General features: G+C 40.1%; 2 protein-coding genes across 2 annotated transcripts; both read right to left on the bottom strand.

Moving 5' to 3' along the window:
- Positions 1-510: 510 nt before the first annotated feature.
- On the bottom strand, positions 511-2,370 carry LOC146673380 (Fc receptor-like protein 5). Its single transcript, XM_085401934.1, has 5 exons — positions 2,340-2,370; positions 1,623-1,658; positions 1,128-1,400; positions 803-1,048; positions 511-716 (listed from the first exon to the last, which is right to left on the bottom strand). Exons 1-5 carry the CDS (start codon positions 2,368-2,370, stop codon positions 511-513), a joined length of 792 nt encoding a protein of 263 aa, XP_085258060.1.
- Positions 2,371-3,914: 1,544 nt separating this feature from the next.
- On the bottom strand, positions 3,915-16,503 carry LOC146673381 (uncharacterized). Its single transcript, XM_085402055.1, has 4 exons — positions 16,354-16,503; positions 11,731-11,820; positions 5,338-5,700; positions 3,915-5,099 (listed from the first exon to the last, which is right to left on the bottom strand). Exons 3-4 carry the CDS (start codon positions 5,495-5,497, stop codon positions 4,840-4,842), a joined length of 420 nt encoding a protein of 139 aa, XP_085258181.1. The 5' UTR covers positions 5,498-5,700; positions 11,731-11,820; positions 16,354-16,503; the 3' UTR covers positions 3,915-4,839.
- Positions 16,504-20,320: the final 3,817 nt, after the last annotated feature.

Raw genomic sequence — 20,320 nt, forward strand, 5'->3', positions numbered from 1 at the left:
ATATAATTGTATGTTATTGTGTGATGTTGTAAATAAGACGTTTATTTTATTTGTATCTTTTTATCTTCATATTAGTTTAGTGCACACTGAGGGCCATGAGGTATTGTCAATTCAAATTCTTGTGTGTGACTGTACATATGGTCTTTGACAACAAAGCTGACTTTGACTTCACTTTTGACCAATGCAGAGAAGAAAGAAAAGAGATGAGACTGATCAACATGTTTACTACGATAACAAAGAGCTGAAACCTCAACATGAACTCTTCTATGAAGAAAACACAGTACTACCTCTGCGTCGTCTGATTGGCTGTTTTTGAAGTTTTGACATCACAGTACATGACATAAGTGATGATGTCATCTTCTTCAGCTTCTTTTCCATCTGTTAAAATTTTCCAAAATGAACAATTATATAAATTAAATATCTAAACAAAGATTACATTTAGGTTAAGTTGTTACTGTGATCATAGTGAATGTGAACTTTATTCTAGCAAACAAACTCAAACATGAAAGATCAGGAAGTCTGAGTCTCACCTTCAGGTTTCCTGTGAACACATCGTCTCACCAGCAGAACCAGTAACACCAGTAGAACCACAACACAGACTGATCCAACACATGACAACACAGAGAGAACAGGAGGAGAGAGTGATGGAGGAAGAATGATGGAGATGGAACCAGGGTTAGAGGTGGATGTAGGTGGAGGTGTGGTGGTGTGTTCCCCTAAAATAAAGCAAACACAGTCATTAAGTTGTCGTCACATTGTGAATGTTGAAAGCTGCAGAAACACAGACAGGTGAGTGTGTCACCTGTGACAGTGATCCAGCTGGATGGAGACTCTCCATGACCGCTGATGTCACACTTGTAGAGGCCTTCATCAGACCTGGAAACATGCTGGATGGTCATGTGACCTGTAGGCTGCTTCCTGATGAGGGAGCCATCTTTATAGAAAGCAGCTGGGAGGTTGGAGGGAGTGGTCTTTGTTTTACAGAGCAGAGTGACGTCATCTCCCTCCATCACAGGGAGGACAGGACTCTGCAGGATCACTGATCCACCTCAACACAGAGACAAACTACAGCATTTCATCCATTTACACACAGCTTCATCAACACTAACTCCACACACTCAGCTTACCAGTGACTGTCAGGTTAACCATGTTACTGATGGGGCCCTCTCTGGACTCACACCAGTAAACTCCACTGTCCTGTTTTAAGATGTAGTTGATGTTACAGGAAGAATTAGCTAAAGTAGCTGGATCTCCCCAGTCTCTTCCACACTGAGTCCTCTGTTGTTTGCTTGTGTTTCTCCTCAGAGTCCATCCAGCAGAGCTGTCGTCCTCCTCACAGCTCAGAGACACAAAGTCTCCTTTAAAGAACTGAGAGCTGCTGGGACTCACAGTCAGACGAGCTGTGAGGGTTAAAATGAAAAACTGATGATCTGTTAGACTTTTGTCAAAAACAACAGAATGACGTAAAAGGTGTTTTGTTAAATAAATATGTTAAATAAATAATTTCATTCATATGTGAAACTGATGATCTGTTAGACTTTACATTCTCAAACATGAACCCAATCAGGTCATATCAGTGAGCATTTCTCAGGTTTAAACTGTGACAGAAGAAGGTTACTGACCTTGGTTTGTTGTGCAGCTCAGCACTGAGATCAGATCTAAAGAGAAATGACACTCAGGTTGATTTGAGGTGAACATAAAGAACAACTCCACACAAACAGCTGACAAACACACAAACTCATCACTCTCTGATATTCTCTGGCATCCACATATGTGGACATAACATTTCGGGTTATTTAGACCAAAATACTCAATTTTGCTCTACATGGGCCTGATATCCACTTACGAGGACATTATACTGCTACTGTTCTATCAAAATTTTAAACAAATATCCTATGTGGCTCTTATTTTTCTTAAAAACAAAAATAAGGTAAAAAAAAATCTGGTAATTCTTTGTTTTTACATTCATCGGGCCCCAATATGCCCAAATATCAAAGAGAAATTAAAAATGCATGCTGTAGAAGAGTTCGGGTCTTAGCAGGTTAAGTTACGTTCGAACATGAACGACTGAAAAAATAAATCCCACAGTAAAGTCATGTGTCCACTGTGCAGCTGTGTTGATATAACGAGTGAATGATTTGATCTTTTCACTGCCTGCTGTGTTTCCTCGACTCCTGAGCAAAGATAAAGAGTCAGTTCAGACCTGCAGTTGGTCCTCGTGGTGTTTGAACTTGAATTCATCCTGATTTGTTTTTCATGTCTTCTCCTCCATCATCAGTTATCAGGAGAGCAGACAGTCAAAGTACAAGAATTCAAACAAACACAGAGATTCTACTTACAGAGCAGACACAGCACAGATGTTTCCTTCATCGTCCTTCTCACTCATTTGAGCTTTTTTTCATTTCTCACACTGACACCAAGTAAAGCCCGCCCTCTTCCTCTGAGCACCAGCTTTCTATTGGTTCAAACACAGTGGGTAACTAAATGCAACATATAAACTGTAAACACGTATCTTTTAATGCAATGAGATTGCTCAGACATTTGGCAATTCACACAGCTGGATAGAACAATCAGAAATAAGTCAGATGTCCTCTGCTCTCAGTGATCTGTAGTTTGGTTGATGAACAAATCCATGTCCATGTAGTGGACGTCCCCCTCAGTGAGAGAGGCAGATATGAGCTGAAACACAGGAATCAAAGCAGGGACGCTGCTGTTATGGAGCTGAACTGGAACCATTCAGACACTGAGGCCCTCTGAACACATTTTAATTACAGCTGTGCAGAGACACACTGATGACTGACTGGAACACTATGATTCACATTTTATATTAACACCATCCTCACACATGGTTTATATTTGGCCACTAGAGGGAGATGTTGGACTTTAAACACTAACATGGATACAAGCAGATCAGCACAATCACTACAGCTGAGTTTTATATGTGTTTAATGATTACAGAAGGCCTTTTATGTTTGCACAAGTATGTGATTAGCACAATTATGAAAGGAAACGTTGTCTGCTGGAACACCTGTTCTTCTGTTCAAGTTTTCTTTGTCAAATTTATCTTAAATTGACGAGTATCGTTTACAGCAGGGGTACATAACTCCAGGCCTCGACAGCCAGTGTCCTGCAGGTTTTAGATATCACCCTGGGACCACACACCTGAATCCAATGATTAGTTCATTGCCAGGCCTCTCGAGAACTGTAAGACATGTTGAGGAGGTAATTTAGCCATTAAGCCCATTGTGTTGGATCAAGGACACATGTAAAACCTGCAGGACATCAGCCCTTGAGGCCTGGAGTTGGCCACCCCTGGTTTACACCTACACATTTTTATATGACTTTTTCTAGTATTTTTCTAAACATATATTATTATCAACAGCTGGAGCTAAAAATATATAATATATAAAATAAAAAATACACTCAACTGCATCATCACTATTTACCTTAAACTGTTTGAAAGGAGATCAACACAATGTCTTTATGACTCTTGATGAGAATGATGACCTTCATGAAGAACATCTCTTCCTTTTAGCCAGACCTTCCCAAAGTGTGTTGATGTTAATGGCCAGAGGGAGTGTTCGCCCAGGGCGCCAAACAGGCTAGGACCGCCACTGGGCTCGCCCCCTAACTAACATAAACAGATACTAGAATGTTTTCCTGTTTTATTTTTCCAATGTGTGCCTTATTTCTTCTATCCTCCTACCTATGGCACAGAAATCAATCTCAATGCCGTCTTTGTAAAACCAAAAGCTAAACAAATAAAATAAGAACGCAGGCAAAACAGAAATATCTTATTTAAATTTATTTGGCTGTTAGGTGCAGCAGGGTATGTACTGGTTAAGGTAACCTGGCTCCTTCACTTAGATCCAGTCAAACTCTGAGGTCATGTTGTGAGCTGCTAACTTCCGGGTCATCTGCATCGTATCACACTGTACATCTTTCGTTTTAAAGTTAACAGAAACATTTTTAATTGTCTAATTATATGAGTTCTAGATGTAATATTTAAATAGGTCTGGTCTCTGGTCAGATGGGCGCCAACTAAATGCTGAACGCATAACCTGGCCCAGTTTACACTCCAAATACCCTCTCAACTCTGTTTTTTATATGAAAACTTGAAGGCTTGTATATCTTTTAGAGTTTCTGTTTATTATGTGGGTAAAAACAGAATATGACATGGTCATGGTGATTGGACACATCAACAACAATTCAAGGTGAAATAAAACCGGCATCACCAGTTTCACGAAGTCAGAAAGCCTCTGATTAAAATAATACTACTAATAATTACAGCCACAGAAAATGTAAAGAAAAACAGCCCACATCCATTAAGGACTAACATATGTGAAACTTTCTCAGTGAACAAATTAGCATAAAAAATTCTATAGAAATAAAGCAGAAATATATGAAAAGCTTTTGGAATATTTAAAATGAAGTAACAGTTGGACAGTAACAGACTGAAGAGTCTCCTTCATGGAAGGTAAAGTTCAATGAAGCCTGTGCTTCCCACTGCATGAATCGTTCCAGGTCAAAGGAAGGAAATGTTGGACTCTGCAGCTACAATGAAATGTGTTGGTTTCATTTTAATGTAATTACATTTAAAAATTGGTCAAAAAAGTAACATTTGATCAATGGATTCTTAATGCTTTCAGACAGATATTAACTGTCTATAATGCAATGAACTTTTTCCTTTCTTCAGATGTAAAATGTAAATCCAAACTAAAATCTGGACGTGTCTGACAGGTACCTGATAGATGTTTAGTGTTATAGATTTCTGTCTTTCAACATGTTCAGTGACAAGACTGAAAATAAAAGCACAAGAATCACAGTTAAGCTGACATTTCAAACAGGCTGAAATTCAACAGGAGGCTGGTATGAATCCTGACTCTGTTGTTGTTTATGTTTTCTGTAGATCAAGAATCCAACAACAGCAGCAACAAGAAGCACAGCAGAAAGAATCAGACCGACAATCAGTCCAACAGATCCATCCTCCTTCCCTCCATCCTCCTTCCCTCCATCCTCCTTCCCTCCATCCTTCTTCCCTCCATCCTCCTTCCCTCCATCCTCCTTCCCTCCATCCTCTGTGTCTCCTCCTGTCTGACCTGCAGGTGAGAAACAGGTGTGAGGTGTCAGCTGTCAGGTAGGTGATGAGTGAAGAACAGAACAGAATCCATTTCCTCTTCAAACTGCTGTCAGACATTATCTACTGCACTCTGATCACATCACTCAGACCAGCTGCTTTCTACAAAGTCTCATCAACAACATCTTTAGAAACAAACATCAACAACCAGGAAGCAGCTTCACCTCTGATCACACACACACTCAACTCTACTCACTCACCTGGAGGAACGACTCTCAGTGTGATGATGCTGATGGGCTCATTATCTAAAACACCTCTCTTCCCGCGCTTTGCTTCTCTTTGGACGACACGACACTCGTATGTTCCAGTGTCATTAACTGTCACATTCTTCAGAATCAAAGACACGTCTCCATCCTTCATCTGTCTGTCCTGCAGATCCACCCGGTTCTTAAAAGATGGATGCTGTTCATCTGGATTGAGCCTCTTATCCCGAAACAGAAGCACATATTCTTCCTCCAGGTCAGCTCTGCTCCACTCCACAATAATAACGACGTTGTTGTTTGGAGCTCGACATGGCAGAGTGACGTTCTTCTGTCCAGATTTAGCTGGGATGATTTTCTGATCTGAAAGAGGAGAAAAGAAGTAAAAAGTTAAAAAAAAAAAACAAACAAAAACCCACACATAGCTGAGAGGGTAAAGGTTAAAGTACAACTGTTCACTTGTACAGTTAATGAGGGTGACGGACACTTGTGTCAAACCTCATTTTTCACATTTTTTTTGACACTGCTTTTAAATTATGTTTTAAAGGAAGGTTGTTTCACTTTGTTATCTGCAATAAATAAGGAGCTAATTCTGAACATTAACTGTTGTAATAAATGTTTGGTACACTGGGGTTCTCAAAAATGATTTAAACAGAAGATCACAAAGACTTCCACAGAACAACAACATGTGGTGGTAATAAGTGAACATAATGTGTGGGAGAAAGCAGCCTCTCATCATAAGACACTGTGAGTCTCTGCATGCTGCCTTTATGGAGCTACAGCTGTTTGTATACACTGAACAAGAAGCTTTGTAGCTGCATACTGACTCCTGAAACTACAACACATCACACTGACACACACAAAGTGTCATTTATGTGTCCATCTGATAAAGGTTTCTGTTGGGACAGCAGGGGGAGACAGGTTTTGACTCAGATGCCCTCCAGTGTAGTCCACCAAAATCCTGACTGTGCATTAGTGGAAGTGGATGACACAGGAATCTGTGACTGCAGAGACATTTTCATTGTTCTTCACACTCGTTTTCACTTCAGCTCTTTTTATGTTAGTTCTGCTCTCTTCTCTCCGGCTGGCTGACGAACCAACAACAACACGAGCAGGAACGAACCACAGACCGGTTGTATCACATACTTTGCACATCTGACATGCAGACAGTCCCTGAACAGTGGCTGCACCGCCTCTGCTGGACTGTAAACTCCTCTTTACACATATTCTTCTCACAGAGAGAGTGGATGGAGTTTGTGTTAACATCACACAGACTCCTCCCAGCCTCATGCTGCAGTAGGTAGAGGTACAGGTCACAGCTGTAGCTGTAGTTGGTACCTAGAGTGGCACCTACAGATGCCACTATTATTTGCTGCAGCAGTTGCCTCTATTTGGAGGTGATGCCACGATTTGCTGAGCAGAAAGTCGTGCTATGTGATTAAGCGTTTTTCAGGAAACTGCTGTAAGGTTGGGGTTTTTTTTTTACTTCTCTTTTTGTCCAGCAAAATCAGAATGTCAACACTGCAATTAACTTTAAAAATGCCTCGTGCCCCTCACAACTTAAGAAGCACCCAGGACAAGTCAGTGCAATCATTTATTAATCTACTGATCTGTGTCTGTGATCGTGAACATGTTTCATGAAAATTTAAATTAATATACACACAGCAGGAAATATTTCTGCTTTACCTGCATTGTTTTGTTTTTTCTGGACAGATAAATATGTGTTTATTCTGTTTCTAACTGGAAAGCTTTTGCATCCTTTGAAGTATTTAGTAAAGGAGTGTGCTGGATATCTTCCATTTTTTAGGAAGGTACAGCCTCTCCATTCAAAACTATTCTACATCCATGCATGTACATGTTCCTGTGTGCCATGTCTAATTGTTTAAGAAAGAACAAAACCTGATCATCTAAACAAGTTTGTTCTTTTAAGTTTCTGTTTGTCTTCAGTTCTCTTGCAATAAATAAGTTTTAGTTGAGACTAAATAACTAAATAAATAATAGCACACAGATTACATGAAATATAACTGTTATACTTTTACTTGAAAAATACATGAATGACATTTCATTATCAAAACTGATTTTTGGCTCTGTGCAACATTATCTGCTACACCAAGGTTTACATATGACACTATTTCCTTTAGGATTCATAATGTTTTCTGATTCTTTCCAGTCAGAGACGATCAGTATCACAACAGTGATTATCAGCTTTCTTTGCTAACCCTTTCCGCTTCAGCCTCAGTGTGCGCTCACAAAAAGTGTCTGGTTCACGTTTCATTCTTCTTTCTTAGAAACTATTGACCATCACTTTCTCCAACCAGAGACATCAATATAACGATCAAAAGCATTATTATTACTGTTATTATTATTATTTACTCGTGAGAACAAGATATAGTTTATGCTGCTACTGTCTGACTCTTAAGGATATTATTAAGGTAAACACATTAATTCATATTCCTTCAGCAGATAATCAGCGTCATACAAAGTGCTTACGCCAAAGAAAGTCATCAGAGAAAATAGAGATTTTTGTTCAGAAAGTTACCATGGCGATTAAAAGAGCCACCTTCATGAAACTAAAAACTGACTCGAGTTAACTTGCCAACTTCTTAATCTTGCTTCAGAGTCACATCCTTCTCTACAAAACATATCACACTATGTGAGTGTGCCACAGATAGTTTCTGAGTGCTGACTTGAGCTTGTGCTATCCTTTTTTTGGTACCGCAGTTGATTCTCACCTACAGGCCAGTGGACACTCTTTCAATGATGAGGATGTGCACATCCTGGAGAGGAAGGAACGCTGGTTTGACCGCGGCGCGGAGTCAAGGAGGCCATTTACGTGAAAAGGGAAAGATCATCTCTGAATCGAGGAGGGGGCCTAAGGGTACATCTGTCACCATCTTACAGCCATTCCCCAACTCTCTGTGAATGGTACTCATGGCCATTGTTCATTGATCTGATCACTGGCTATGACAATTGCATATTAATGTTTAAGAAAGTGACCTCCCAGCCCATTGTTCATTAGTGGGCTGGTTTCTGTGATTGTACAAATGTACTGTTTATAAGGTTGGAGAAACCTGCAGTCAGCTGAGACTGAAGAACTTGGATGAGTAACGAAACGTTTCTCCCAATGAAAACGTTTTGGGATTGTAATTTCACTGTGGAACTTTTCTAGCATTGATACTTATGGAATAACCGACTATGCCACAGGGCGACAAACTAGCATGGGGCGTTCATGGAGTCCATGGGTGGGGCCTCCACCGTAGCTCGGGAGCAAAACAAATTCTGTTTTCCTTTCTTTACCGACAACTGCTAATTAACAGTGGTTAGCTCAGGGCTGCTGCCACCCCAGATTTAAGATTAAGATTACAAATTTTAAACTTTCACTAAGGTTTACGAGCACTGCTGCCATCTTGGATTGTGAACTCGGGCTTCTTTCACTTTCTAAAGTTGAATGTAATCGTGAAATTTCCCACAGAAAAATTAAACACGATTACAAACATCATTCCTTCTGTTTATCTCCGTGGGGGGGTTCTTTAGTTTCAAAAGTTAAATCTCACCTGCTGAGACAAACACGAAGACGCCGACCAACAGCGAAATGGAGCAAAGCGGAGCATATGTTGGAGGAGCCATTTCCGTATTTAGCTAATGTGGGTTCTCCAGGTAATGAAGTCATGTGACTTACCTTATTTTAAGGCACGTGACTCAGGTACGACACAATAAAAAGTACAAGAGCTAAGACCCAAGTAACACAGTGGTCCTCTAACAACCAGCTAACCACGGATCATGAGCCAAAAATCCCCACAGGTTCTGAGGAGCTCCTGCAGGTTGATGGCAGTAACGGGGGAATGTCTGCTACAGTGGGAGTCACACTGGCTGTTCAGCGACCCCCCTGGCAATCACCTGTTGCTAGGGAAAAATTCAAAGTAAATTCCCCTTTACTTTGACAAACCGTGTTAATCCTTTGGTTTGTGGGTCACTTTTTTAGAATTTCATTAAATCCATTAATAAACGAAAAATTACTACTGACAAATTTGCCCCAAGAGGATTTCTAAAGTAGTTCTTATCACAGCGATTTAGGTTAAAGTGGTTATTTAGTTATTGTCAAAGGAGCTTGCAAAGAAAAGCGTCTGGACTTCTTTAAGTTGCTTGAAGACGTTTCACCTCTCATCCGAGAAGCTTCTTCAGTTCTAAGGTCAAATGGTGCAGAGTCCCAGATATAAACCTAGTGGGAGTTTCCCCTCACAGAGGGACAAAAGGACCCCCTGATGATCCTCTAATCGCCTGACCCAAGGTGTGAAATTGGGTGTGGGACCCAATCAGCCAGAGTTTCGGGTGAGTTCATTGTGAAACCTGGCCCCACCTTATCATGCGAATTCCTGAGATCAGATGGCCCAGGATGTGAGTGGGCGTTCAGGCGTCTGGGAAGGGATCTCAAAACTGGATTATAGATGGCAGAGAGTTGGTGTCGTAAACCCCCGCCTCTGTTCAAAGAAGGTCGCTCACAGTGGACATAGATGGCTTCTTTCACTCCTCTTTCAAACCATCTGTCCTCTCTGTCCAAAATGTGAACATTGGGATCCTCGAAAGAGTGTCCTTTATCCTTAAGATGCAGATGGACTGCTGAGTCTGACAGCAACTAACTGAGAACCTTCACAGACTTATTTAGTTATTAACTTGATGCTGACAAACTTCAGTCAGACAGGTTTGATTGAAAGTCAGAGACACTTGTATATTTCTGTTTGGGAAGTGCAGATGGATGTAAGCAATATTTTGGAACATGTTACCATAATAACAGTATAGTAGTATATTATAGTAAACGAGTAATGTAATGGGTTTAAACTTTGCTTTTTGTTGCACTGTTTTATTTTGTGTTCTAAGTAGGATTGGGATTTGTGTTAGTGTGTGGGACTGTAGCCTCATGTTTATTTTAACTGGTAATTATATGAAAATGCGTTTCAGGTCACATGACAGAGTAACACCTATCTTAAAAATTGTATAATAAATCAGTTTCTCCAGTGAGTAATTAAGTAACATTACTGCATTACTGTCCCCACTAATGGAGACTCTGAAAAGAATAAGCAGAAGAGAATGGACTGATGGATGGATGGATGGATGGATGGATGGACTGATGGATGGATGGACTGATGGATGGATGGACTGATGGATGGATGCCCTCTTATTGGGCATTTGAAACAGAGCAGTATATTTCCACCTGTCTCCACATATGAACATGTACTTAGCACACACAGTAGCACTAACAACTCCAGATCTATAAGTTTGCCTGCTGCTTTAAAAAGTAAACTGGAGATTTCCAGCTGACCCGCCTTAGCAGCTATAAATTTCCTGGTAATTAAAAATTACTAAGAAACTTTGGAAGTCACACTGCGCTATAATTAACAAATGTGATGGCATCGGCCACACATGGGTAAAATCGTTCATTCACTTCATTAGTGTGGTTTACAGTTATTTCACTAATATAATTCAGTAATGTCTGTACGTAACTCTAACAGTGATATTATGAAGCACAGCTATAATAGCATTGTGTGATTTTTCTAAAAATGTTTCCGTTATATGTATATATATAGGTGGCTGTTTCCTGTCTGAGCAAAAGGCGTGGCCAAGGGCTGAGGACTTTGAAAACACAATGCCTGCTCAGCAGCACCAATAAAGTGCTTGTCATAAACTGTTTTTATTTTTCTTCTTTTTTAAGGATAAGTTGTGTTTTGTTGTGCTTGTTTTGTATTGGAGTTTGTTTTTTTTGTTTATTGTGTGTAAATGGTTTGGGCAAACTACTATAAAGGTTATCCTGCTGTCTCTTTGTATTTAGGTTTTTGAGTGAAGTTGCATCTACTTTGTTTGGTTACATATTGATGGAGGCAGATGTGATGACCCCTAAAGGGAATAGCTGTAAGCTCACTTTTACAGTAATGCAAATACAATTTTAAGGATGATGTTTTGTTTGGTGTTAATGTCACTGAATCTAAAGAAAATTATTTGTTTATTTTACTCTTGGAAACCACCTCCAGGTGACAAACCTACTGAACAGCCCATTAGTTGCTCAGTGTGGGGAAAAGAATCAGATTTCCCAATAATTTCATGGTGGGGTTTGGTTTGTGGTCTGGCTACAGAGCAAAGGTGCAGCCGGTTCTGGACATGGTTTTAGAGTAGGTTGGTTTTACACCTTCACTATTTTAGTATCTGCCAGAGAAGAGAGAGTGGTAAATCACATTACTGCAAGCTAACCAGTTTATCCTGCACTAAACTGCACTAAACTGAGTTTTGATGCAACCTTTAACCATTTGTCAAATGTACAGACTCAATATCTGGTTTAAAAACAGGGACTTACATGTAGGGTAAAAATTTCCAGTTTATCAAATCCCACTGAGCAGTCCTTACCTTTAAATCTAAGCGCTCTTCTTCCTCTCCCATCCTGTCTGTCTTATCTCTCTCCATCTCTGAGTGGAGTTTCCTCTGTCTTTTCTCTCCCTGTGAAATACAGCAGCACAAACAGTTTGTGTGTTTGCTGATGTTTGTTGAGCTGATTGAAACACTGCATTTGAAACGACTTAACAAAACATTACTCCCTTTATGCTCCTCTTTTGTAGTGTTAGATAGATGTGGCTACATGCAGCAACCACAAATTAAAGACGCCTGCACCAAACAAAACAGAACAAAATCCCACCAACCCACTTTAATCCCTGACATACATGATTTTGCCTCTTTTACATCCTTTTATGTGACATCCCCAGGTGATTAATACATGAATAGGATTGCCTTTCCTGTGTTACTGTTTAGGCTCAGATAGGTTTGATTTTTGAAATAATGAGTCTCTTCTGAAACTATTAGGAGTACAGATATTTGTTTCAAAATATAGGGAGTAGAAGTAAAAAGTTGTTGAAAAATGAATGCTCAAGTAAAGTACAGATACCTGAAAATTCAAAGTACAGGAACAAAATATTTGTACTTTCTACTTCCTACCTCTGAAAGTAATTGAGTAAAAGCTTAACCACTAAATGCTTTACGTGTTTTCGACATGACATTCATCTGTAACCAGTAAAGTGAAGATTTAATCCTGGTTCAGCTGGACTTACAGATTCATTAACGATCTGGTAATCCATCTGAAGCTCACGGACTTCACTCGACCTGCCAGGTGACCTCTCAAATGTAATTTTAAACACTTACTGTTGTTGTGAGAAATCTCTGAAACCCTCAAACACTGTTCTGATCATCAGCATGGAAATGGAAATATTATCCACTGAGAGCAAATAGACAAAATAAAGAAAAAAGTGACCAAACAAGGATAGTGACCTTGGTTTGGTCACTGGCTGCACTACAAAGCCACAAACAACAATCAAACCCGTACCTCCCTGTCAGCTGTTTTCTATGACACACCTTAGACAAGTTTGACTTCATAGCATCACCTTAGCAACCACATTCCCTGACTTCTTAAGTGATTGGCTCAGAGCCTGCACATTTGACAAGCAAATACCACAAACATACCTAAAGTAGCAGAGATTTGACAGTGACAGGAAGTGAATTTGTTTTTCAAACACAGGAGTAATGTGCTGACTTTCCCATCAACTCTGTCCGTGGATTTAGATGAACTTGGTCTAATAGCAGTAGAAATTATGTATGAATGCTATAATCACAAGTTAATAATAATAATGATAAAAGTAAAATAAGTTCATGTTTTAATATTAACCATACACAACATAGGAAAGACATCTGTCACAAAGCAGAGCAGCAGAAAGTAACAACTTTTTCCTTTTATACCTTCATCTGTGCAAAGTCTCATTACGAAGCAGCTGATGTTTTTTTGTACTACAAATACTACAAATATTTTCAGAGAATCAGTCCTGAAGCAGTGGGGGTTCAAATGTGTTGCCTTATTTTTTCAGTATTTTAATTCATCATAAGCACAAGTCCATTATAAATCCACATAGAAGGGTTTCTGTTAAAAGCTGAAATTAAACTATTTTTAATAACTGCAAGTCCAAGAATGATGGATTTCAACTTTTTAAGGCTCATGTGACCATGTGTGATAGCTGGATGCTCAAAACTAGTTTTAATACTGTCATGGTCCTGGGCCATGTGGGCCCAGTATTCTTAGTTTCTTGTATTTTTGTATTTCGTTCCTTATTTAGGTCATGTTTCCTGAGTTGTCCTGTTATGTTGTTCCTTATTTGACTTCCCCTTGTGACTTTTATCCCCTGTGTACCCCTCTATGTATCTGTGAGCCCTCATCTCCCCTCCTTGTGTTTCATTCCATGTTTCCCCAGCCCACTATGCCCGTGCTCTCTCTCTCCTCCTGTTTGCACCTCTGTGTACTTCCTGTTTTACTTTGACAGTCTCCCGTCAGTGTTGTTTACTCCTGCCATGTCTTATGTTTATCTGTGTCAGCTGTGTTCCCATGTGTGGCCACTTCCCCTGATCATCCCTCTTGTGTATTTAGTCTCTGTGTTTCATGTAGTCTGTGTCGCGTCGTCTGTGTTCCCATGCCCGGTCTGTTGTCTTCCCAGCCATAGCCTCACCATAGTTTGTTCCCAGTTCAGGTTTGTTTAAGTTACTGGGGCCCGTTCTTCGTACGTCGCTTACTACATCCAAGATCAAATGACACATCCAAGATCAAATCATCGCGCTAACTCTGAGCTCGCTATTCCGGTTCCCCGAACACACCTGTTGTTGACGATTAGTATAGCTGGATGAAGTAATGTGAGATCACTGGGTGGCCCAACAGGGGCTACGCATCGATAGTAGAAACATTGATCGGCAACCCTTTGATTGGTCGGCGAAAATGTCGAAGGAGCGCGCTCGGTATTCTTCGGCAGAAGAGAAAGAACTCTTGAGTGAGGGATTTTAGGAGTTTCAGAGTCTAATTAAAACGCAAGGGAACACTGCAAAGGCTGCAAAAGCAAGGAGAGAGGGCTGGCAGAAAGTTGCTGACAAATTAAACTCGTAAGTAATTTAATAATAACAATAATAATGGAGTGGATCTATATAGCGCTTTTCAAGGCACCCAAAGCGTTTTACAATGCCACTATTCAGTCACTCTCACATTCACACACTGGTAGCTGTCACAGCTGCCCTGGGACAGAAGCCAGGCTGCCATATCGCGCCATCGGCCCCTCTGGCCAACACCAGTAGGTGGTAGGGTAGATTTATCATATCACACTATATTATCCAATATTATATTACATTATATTATATTACATTATGTTATATTATATCCCCTTTCACATTAGCGCCACGACAGGACCCACTAGAACATGGGAACAAGTAAAAGTGAAATATAAGAATATTCTACAGAATGGTAATATTTATCACTTATATTGCTTTTCGTCTCTTGGAAAGAGACCCTGGAATAATCTGTTTGTTTGTTTATAACAGCAACCAAGAAAAGGGGCAGCGCAAAAAAAGACAGGTGGTGGTCCTGCACCCCCTCGTCAACAAGTTGGTTAAGTGAATAATACCCTCACGGGAAAATCGATATCTCTCTATGAGCACACTGTCGCGCTGAGCTAAAGGATCCTGTCTGTCCCGCAATATACGCTGAATTCTGAGGACTCTCCTTATCAATCTTGCACCTTCCGCAATGGGTGGCTCGCGTATACGGACAGGACATGGCTGCAACAGGCTTCCCAAATCCACGTTCGCTTTTATAGCCGTGGTCTCCCATCTTGATTACACGAAGTAAATTGCAATTACTACTCTGAAATCTGAATTACATCTGTAATAATCACATACATGTAATAGAATGTTAATAGTACATTTCCCTTTTTTAGGAAATGACCTGTATGTATCTGTGTGACATCAATAAAAGGATCAAGTGCTGCATTATCTTTAGTTACATTGATGTTATTTATTTATGGTACAACAGTGGTAAAATATCGCTGTTGCTTTCGTATACATGAAGCGGAAATACCTGAGTGGCCGCGATCTAATCCTGTTTACATAAAGTAAACCTGCTCCCGAGCAGGTTTACGCTTACGGCTCTGTTGCTATGACAGCAAGTCCCGGATGGGCTTCGAAGAACCGAACGATCCAGGATCACGCGAAATCGTCAACAGTCAAATCCGGCTAACTTACTTAGCGAGGTACGAAGAACGGGCCCCTGCTCTTGTGCCGCCCTCATTCTTGTTTGTTTCTGTTATGATCATCAGCCACAATTAAAGGCTCGCTTTCTGTTAAGCTCACTCCCGTCTGCTCACTTGTGTACGCACCTGGGTCCATTACACACACCTCCGCACGGCCTGTCTCTGCAGACCGTGACAAATACATGAAAGCGCCCATTTTTAGCTTAATTTCATTAACAGTTGGATCTCTGTTTCCAAGTATTCTGAATACTGACATTTCCTCTAAAAAGATCTGAAGCAATCTATGAAAACAGTTTTGTGGTTGTGGTGAAGTGAGTCACATGAAGAGTGTCACATTTCATTAAGGTCAGATCATGACAGTGATTATCAGCTTTCTTTAGTAACCCTTTCTGCTTAATCCTCAGTGTGCGCTCAATAACCTTCTAATGTGCGTCATGGTCACATCCCTGTCTACAAATACATACTGCAGGTTGCCTTTCATGTGTTACTGTTTATGCTTAAATAGATTTGATGTTTAAAGGCTTGCAGTGATGTGAAATAATGAGCCTGTTCTGAAAATGTAAGAACTAGAAATTACAGATATTTGTTTAAAAATGTAGGAAGTAAAAGTGGAAAGTTGTCAGAAAAAAACTACATAAGTAAATGACAGATATCTGAAAATTCTACTTGCACACAGTGACAAAGTATATGTACTTCATTACTTCCCACCTCTGCGAGTACCCAAGTAAAAGCTTAAACCAGCCAACAGTAAATCAAATGCTTCACACTCACTCCACAAAACATTCATCTGTAACCAGTAAAGTGAAGCTTTAATCCTGGTTCAGATGGATTAACATGAACAATCAGTTAATCGACTGAAGCTCACAGACTTCAGTCAACCTGTCAGATTATCTAAAAGACTGAAAGACGTCATTTAAACACTTACTGTTGTTCTGAAGGATCTCTGAAACCCTCAAACACTCTTCTGATCATCAGCATGGAAAACTTTTCCACCGAGAGAAAACATGAAAAATAAGAATGAAAAAGAAAAAAATCTTTGAGGACAGTGACCTTGGTTTGGTCTGTGGCTGCACTAAACAGCCCAGTGAACAATCTAACCCGTATTTTCCCGTCAGCTGTTTTATACGACACACCTTAGACCTGTTTGACTTCATAGCATCACTGTTGCAACCACATTCCCTGACTTCTCAAGTGACAGGATCTGATGCTCTGTATTTGACAAATACAATAAATATACTTAAAATTTATACACAGGCGAGAGGTTTAAATCTGTCTCCTCTCTTCTGATTCTTTTGACATTTTGATTCCTCATAACGGAACGTCCATGATAAAGCCACATAAAATTTTCAGGGCTGAAAATGGAATTTGAACTGAAACCAGATCAACTCCAAGTGCACGATGGGATATATATATGGGACAATATCATGTTTAGAGAAATGTTACTAATTTAATATCTATGACATAGACCAACAGAAACACACCCTGTTTGATGTTTTTTCTGATAATTCATTGGTGAAAACTAAAAAAAACGGCATTTTGGGAAAATTATGAAGACTCATATCACCATGTGAGGTAGCTGGCTGCTCAAAATTACTTATAATGCATGACGAGTCTCATTTTGACCTTAATTCACTAACAGTTGGATCTCTGTTTCCAAGTATTCTCAGCACTGACATTTCCTCTAAAAGGATCTGAAGGAATCTCTAAAAAGTTTTGTGTTTGTGGTGAAGTGAGTCACATAAAGAGTGTCACATTTCATAAAGGCCTGCTTTTGTTATATTGTGGTCAGATGGGTTCACCAGTCAGTGTTTGTTGTTGGTACAGCTGAAATCTGGGTGTGTCATTTCATATCATGTCAAATGTCCTGCTGTAAAAGTAAATTCGTCAAGGACTAAATGGTTGAGTGAAAATTAATCAGCAGCTTCTCTGATTATAGTTTCATTATTTTCCTCTTTATTCTTCTTCCACTGAAACATGTCAGCATGATCAGTAAAAGGCAGCAAAACAAATGTGGTAAAACTCAGCAGGAGAGAAGAGAGGAGGAACAAAGTGTGACCAGGAGGGACCAGGTCTGTTTCTCTGAGCTGGCATTGACTGAACAACAGTTTATAGTCAAACAGTAAAAGCTTTGAATAATTTGATTTGAAAATCGAATCTAAGGAGCTTGGAACGAAAAGCGCCTGGACTTCTTTAAGTTTCTTGAAGACGTTTCACCTCTCATCATTTCATACACTCAACAAAAATATAAACGCAACACCTTTGTTACTGCTCCCATTCCCCATGGGATGGACGTAGAGACCTAAAATTCATTCCAGATACACAATATAACCATCCCTCCCAAACAGTGGTCACAAATCAGTCCAAATGTGTGGTAGTGGGCACATCTGCTATATTGAGATAATCCATCCCACCTCACAGGTGTGCCACATCAGGATGCTGATCTGACATCATGAGTAGTGCACAGGTGTACCTCAGACTGCCCACAACAAAAGGCCACCCTGGAATGTGCAGTTTTGTCTCACAGCAAAATGCCACAGATGCCACAAGCAATGAGGGAGCGTGCAATTGGCATGCTGACAGCAGGAATGTCAACCAGATCTGTCGCCCGTGCATTGAATGTTCATTTCTCAACCATAAGCCTGTTCGCACTAAAGTAAAAAGCACCATCACTTATGCAGATGCCCTTTCGGCGCCAGCTGCAAGGCTGGAGCTGAACAACAACACCCTGATAACGACTGTGTTTAGACTGTTCTTCCCATTCCCTACAAGGCCACCTGGGTTGGCTGGAAGACTGTTTACTTAGCCTGGCAGGGCGAAGGACACTGTCTCAGCTGAACTCTGGACACACACACACACACACACACAGAGACATATATATACACATGCAGATGTACACTCATCCCCCCTCCAAACGCCTTCGACACTTATTCCCTTCTGATGCTGATGGTGGATCAAGGAGACCAGCGCATGCAGGCCCGGATGTACTGTCTAAATCGGCTGTCTCTCACCCTTTACCCACCCCTGTTGCTTGTCATGTGTTTCTTTGGTGTATTAAGAGTTTTTTCATGTACTATGTGCAGAGGTGTTTTTTTCTGTTCTCAAACTGATCTCCCTGTTGGAGCTCAGTCTGCGGGAGTTATTTTTTCTCCTTATCTTTCCTCACGTGGTGCATTTTCCATTGTTATACCTCTCTGACCTGTCTACCCCATGTGATGTTTGTGTAATGTATGGTCGGAGGGTAAGATGGCGCCGCCATTGCGTGCAATAGGTCGGCAGCCTTATGAAATTTCCCCTTGTGGGACTAATAAAGGTATATGAAATCCAAGAAGCTTCTTCAGTTCTAGGGTCAAATGGTGGAGAGTCCCAGACTTAAGCTCTGTGGGAGTGTCCCACCAAGACAAACGTCTTCAAGCAACTTAAAAAAAGCATAGACACTTTTCTTTCCAAGCTCCTTAGACTATGATGGCCTGGATGACTGAGAACCTTCACAGACATATTGGAAGTTAAGCAAATTAAGCAAAAACATAGTAAAGGTTGTGAAAAGTAAGGATATTGAGGGAGCTTCAGCGTCCCCTGGTGGATGAGCAAATATGGTAAATATGTGTGCAGAATTAAATAAATAAACAAACAGATAAGTGTTTCACTCTCCGATAGTGCAGCTCCACTGATGGTGGAACTGAACCATCAATTCCTTCAATTAGTAATAAGTTACTTATTACATGTGCACATTATCATGTTTTTACAGTGACTGATCTGAAGGGTGTGCTATGGAGCTAGTCCAACCTAACCAGGCTTTCTTTGTCGCAGGTGATGATCAAACATAACAGCCCAGTTGTGTGACAGTGATGATCAGCCTTCAGCTTTAGCCTCTTTGTGTGCTCTGACATAAAAGTGACTGTTTGACATGGTTCACTTTTCTTTCTCAGAAAATCAATGAAAACACAGCTTAACCAATCAAATATATTGTGACAAAAAGAGCTAATAAGGATGTGCAAAGAACATAAATATAATAATAAAATTCAACATTATCAGTGTTATCATAATTTACACTACTATTGTGTATATATTACCTCAGTGCATTGACCTTTATCTGCATTTTTTCTATATTAAGTTTCGTTTTTGCTTCTTTGATGTCAAGCCCAGAGTTTGTAAACAGTTCTTATCTTTATTGGACAAATTATTTCATCTGTTCAACACTGTTGCTGCAAAAAACAGCAACAAAAAAACCCACCAACTCTGAAGAAAAGCTTGAATCTTGTGTATACATATTTTTACGCTTAATGTGTGTTCATCACAAGTTACCATGATGATTTAAATGGACCTTTTACCACTTTAAGCATGACTTAGCTAACCCTTAAATCTAGCGACACAGTTACACTCTTCTATACAACAATAGCAATATTGTCACTTTCATCTGAGATGGAAAGTTACAAATTTCTACTTCTTCTTATTTCTACTTCAAGTTGGACGTCAGCTTTAAAGAGTCACCTCCATCAACACACGCCTCACAGTGCATAAAAAGTAGGAAACCTTTAATCTTACACTTAGACTGTTGTGGATTTGTGCTACCATCGTGCTGTTCTGGTAGTTATTGATAACTGGCAGATTGGTGACCTGTCCAGGGTGTAACCTGCCTTTCTATATTAGCTGGGACAGGCTCCAGACTATCCCAGCTAATACAGCATGGACATTCATGGCCTCCACCAAACAAGGTTCAAGGCCATGGTTGGATTTTTTGGTGGATAATTTTCCACACAAACTTTAGAAAACTGATTTACATTAGAACAGAGAGCTAAAAAGAAAATCACACCATCTGTAATTTTAAAATTTTCAGTTTATCAAATGCCCTCGAGCACATTTAACCATTAAGTAGTTACGATGGCTCCCTCTCT

The sequence above is a fragment of the Rhamphochromis longiceps genome, linkage group LG3, assembly GCF_057381845.1.
Source record: "Rhamphochromis longiceps isolate RC_006_pf linkage group LG3, R_longiceps_female_GT1.1, whole genome shotgun sequence".
Taxonomy (NCBI): Eukaryota; Metazoa; Chordata; class Actinopteri; order Cichliformes; family Cichlidae; genus Rhamphochromis; species Rhamphochromis longiceps.

What these genes read in the sequence shown, in the direction of transcription:
- LOC146673381 (XM_085402055.1), bottom strand. Translation starts at nt 5,497, where the DNA reads ATGAAGGATGGAGACGTGTCTTTGATTCTGAAGAATGTGACAGTTAAT. An exon ending in ACTGAGAGTCGTTCCTCCAG is followed by an intron (nt 5,100 to 5,337) that starts GTGAGTGAGTAG and finishes TCTCACCTGCAG; the next exon opens with GTCAGACAGGAGGAGACACA.
- LOC146673380 (XM_085401934.1), bottom strand. Translation starts at nt 2,370, where the DNA reads ATGAAGGAAACATCTGTGCTGTGTCTGCTCT. An exon ending in ATCTGTGCTGTGTCTGCTCT is followed by an intron (nt 1,659 to 2,339) that starts GTAAGTAGAATC and finishes ATTTCTCTTTAG; the next exon opens with ATCTGATCTCAGTGCTGAGC. An exon ending in GAGCTGCACAACAAACCAAG is followed by an intron (nt 1,401 to 1,622) that starts GTCAGTAACCTT and finishes TAACCCTCACAG; the next exon opens with CTCGTCTGACTGTGAGTCCC.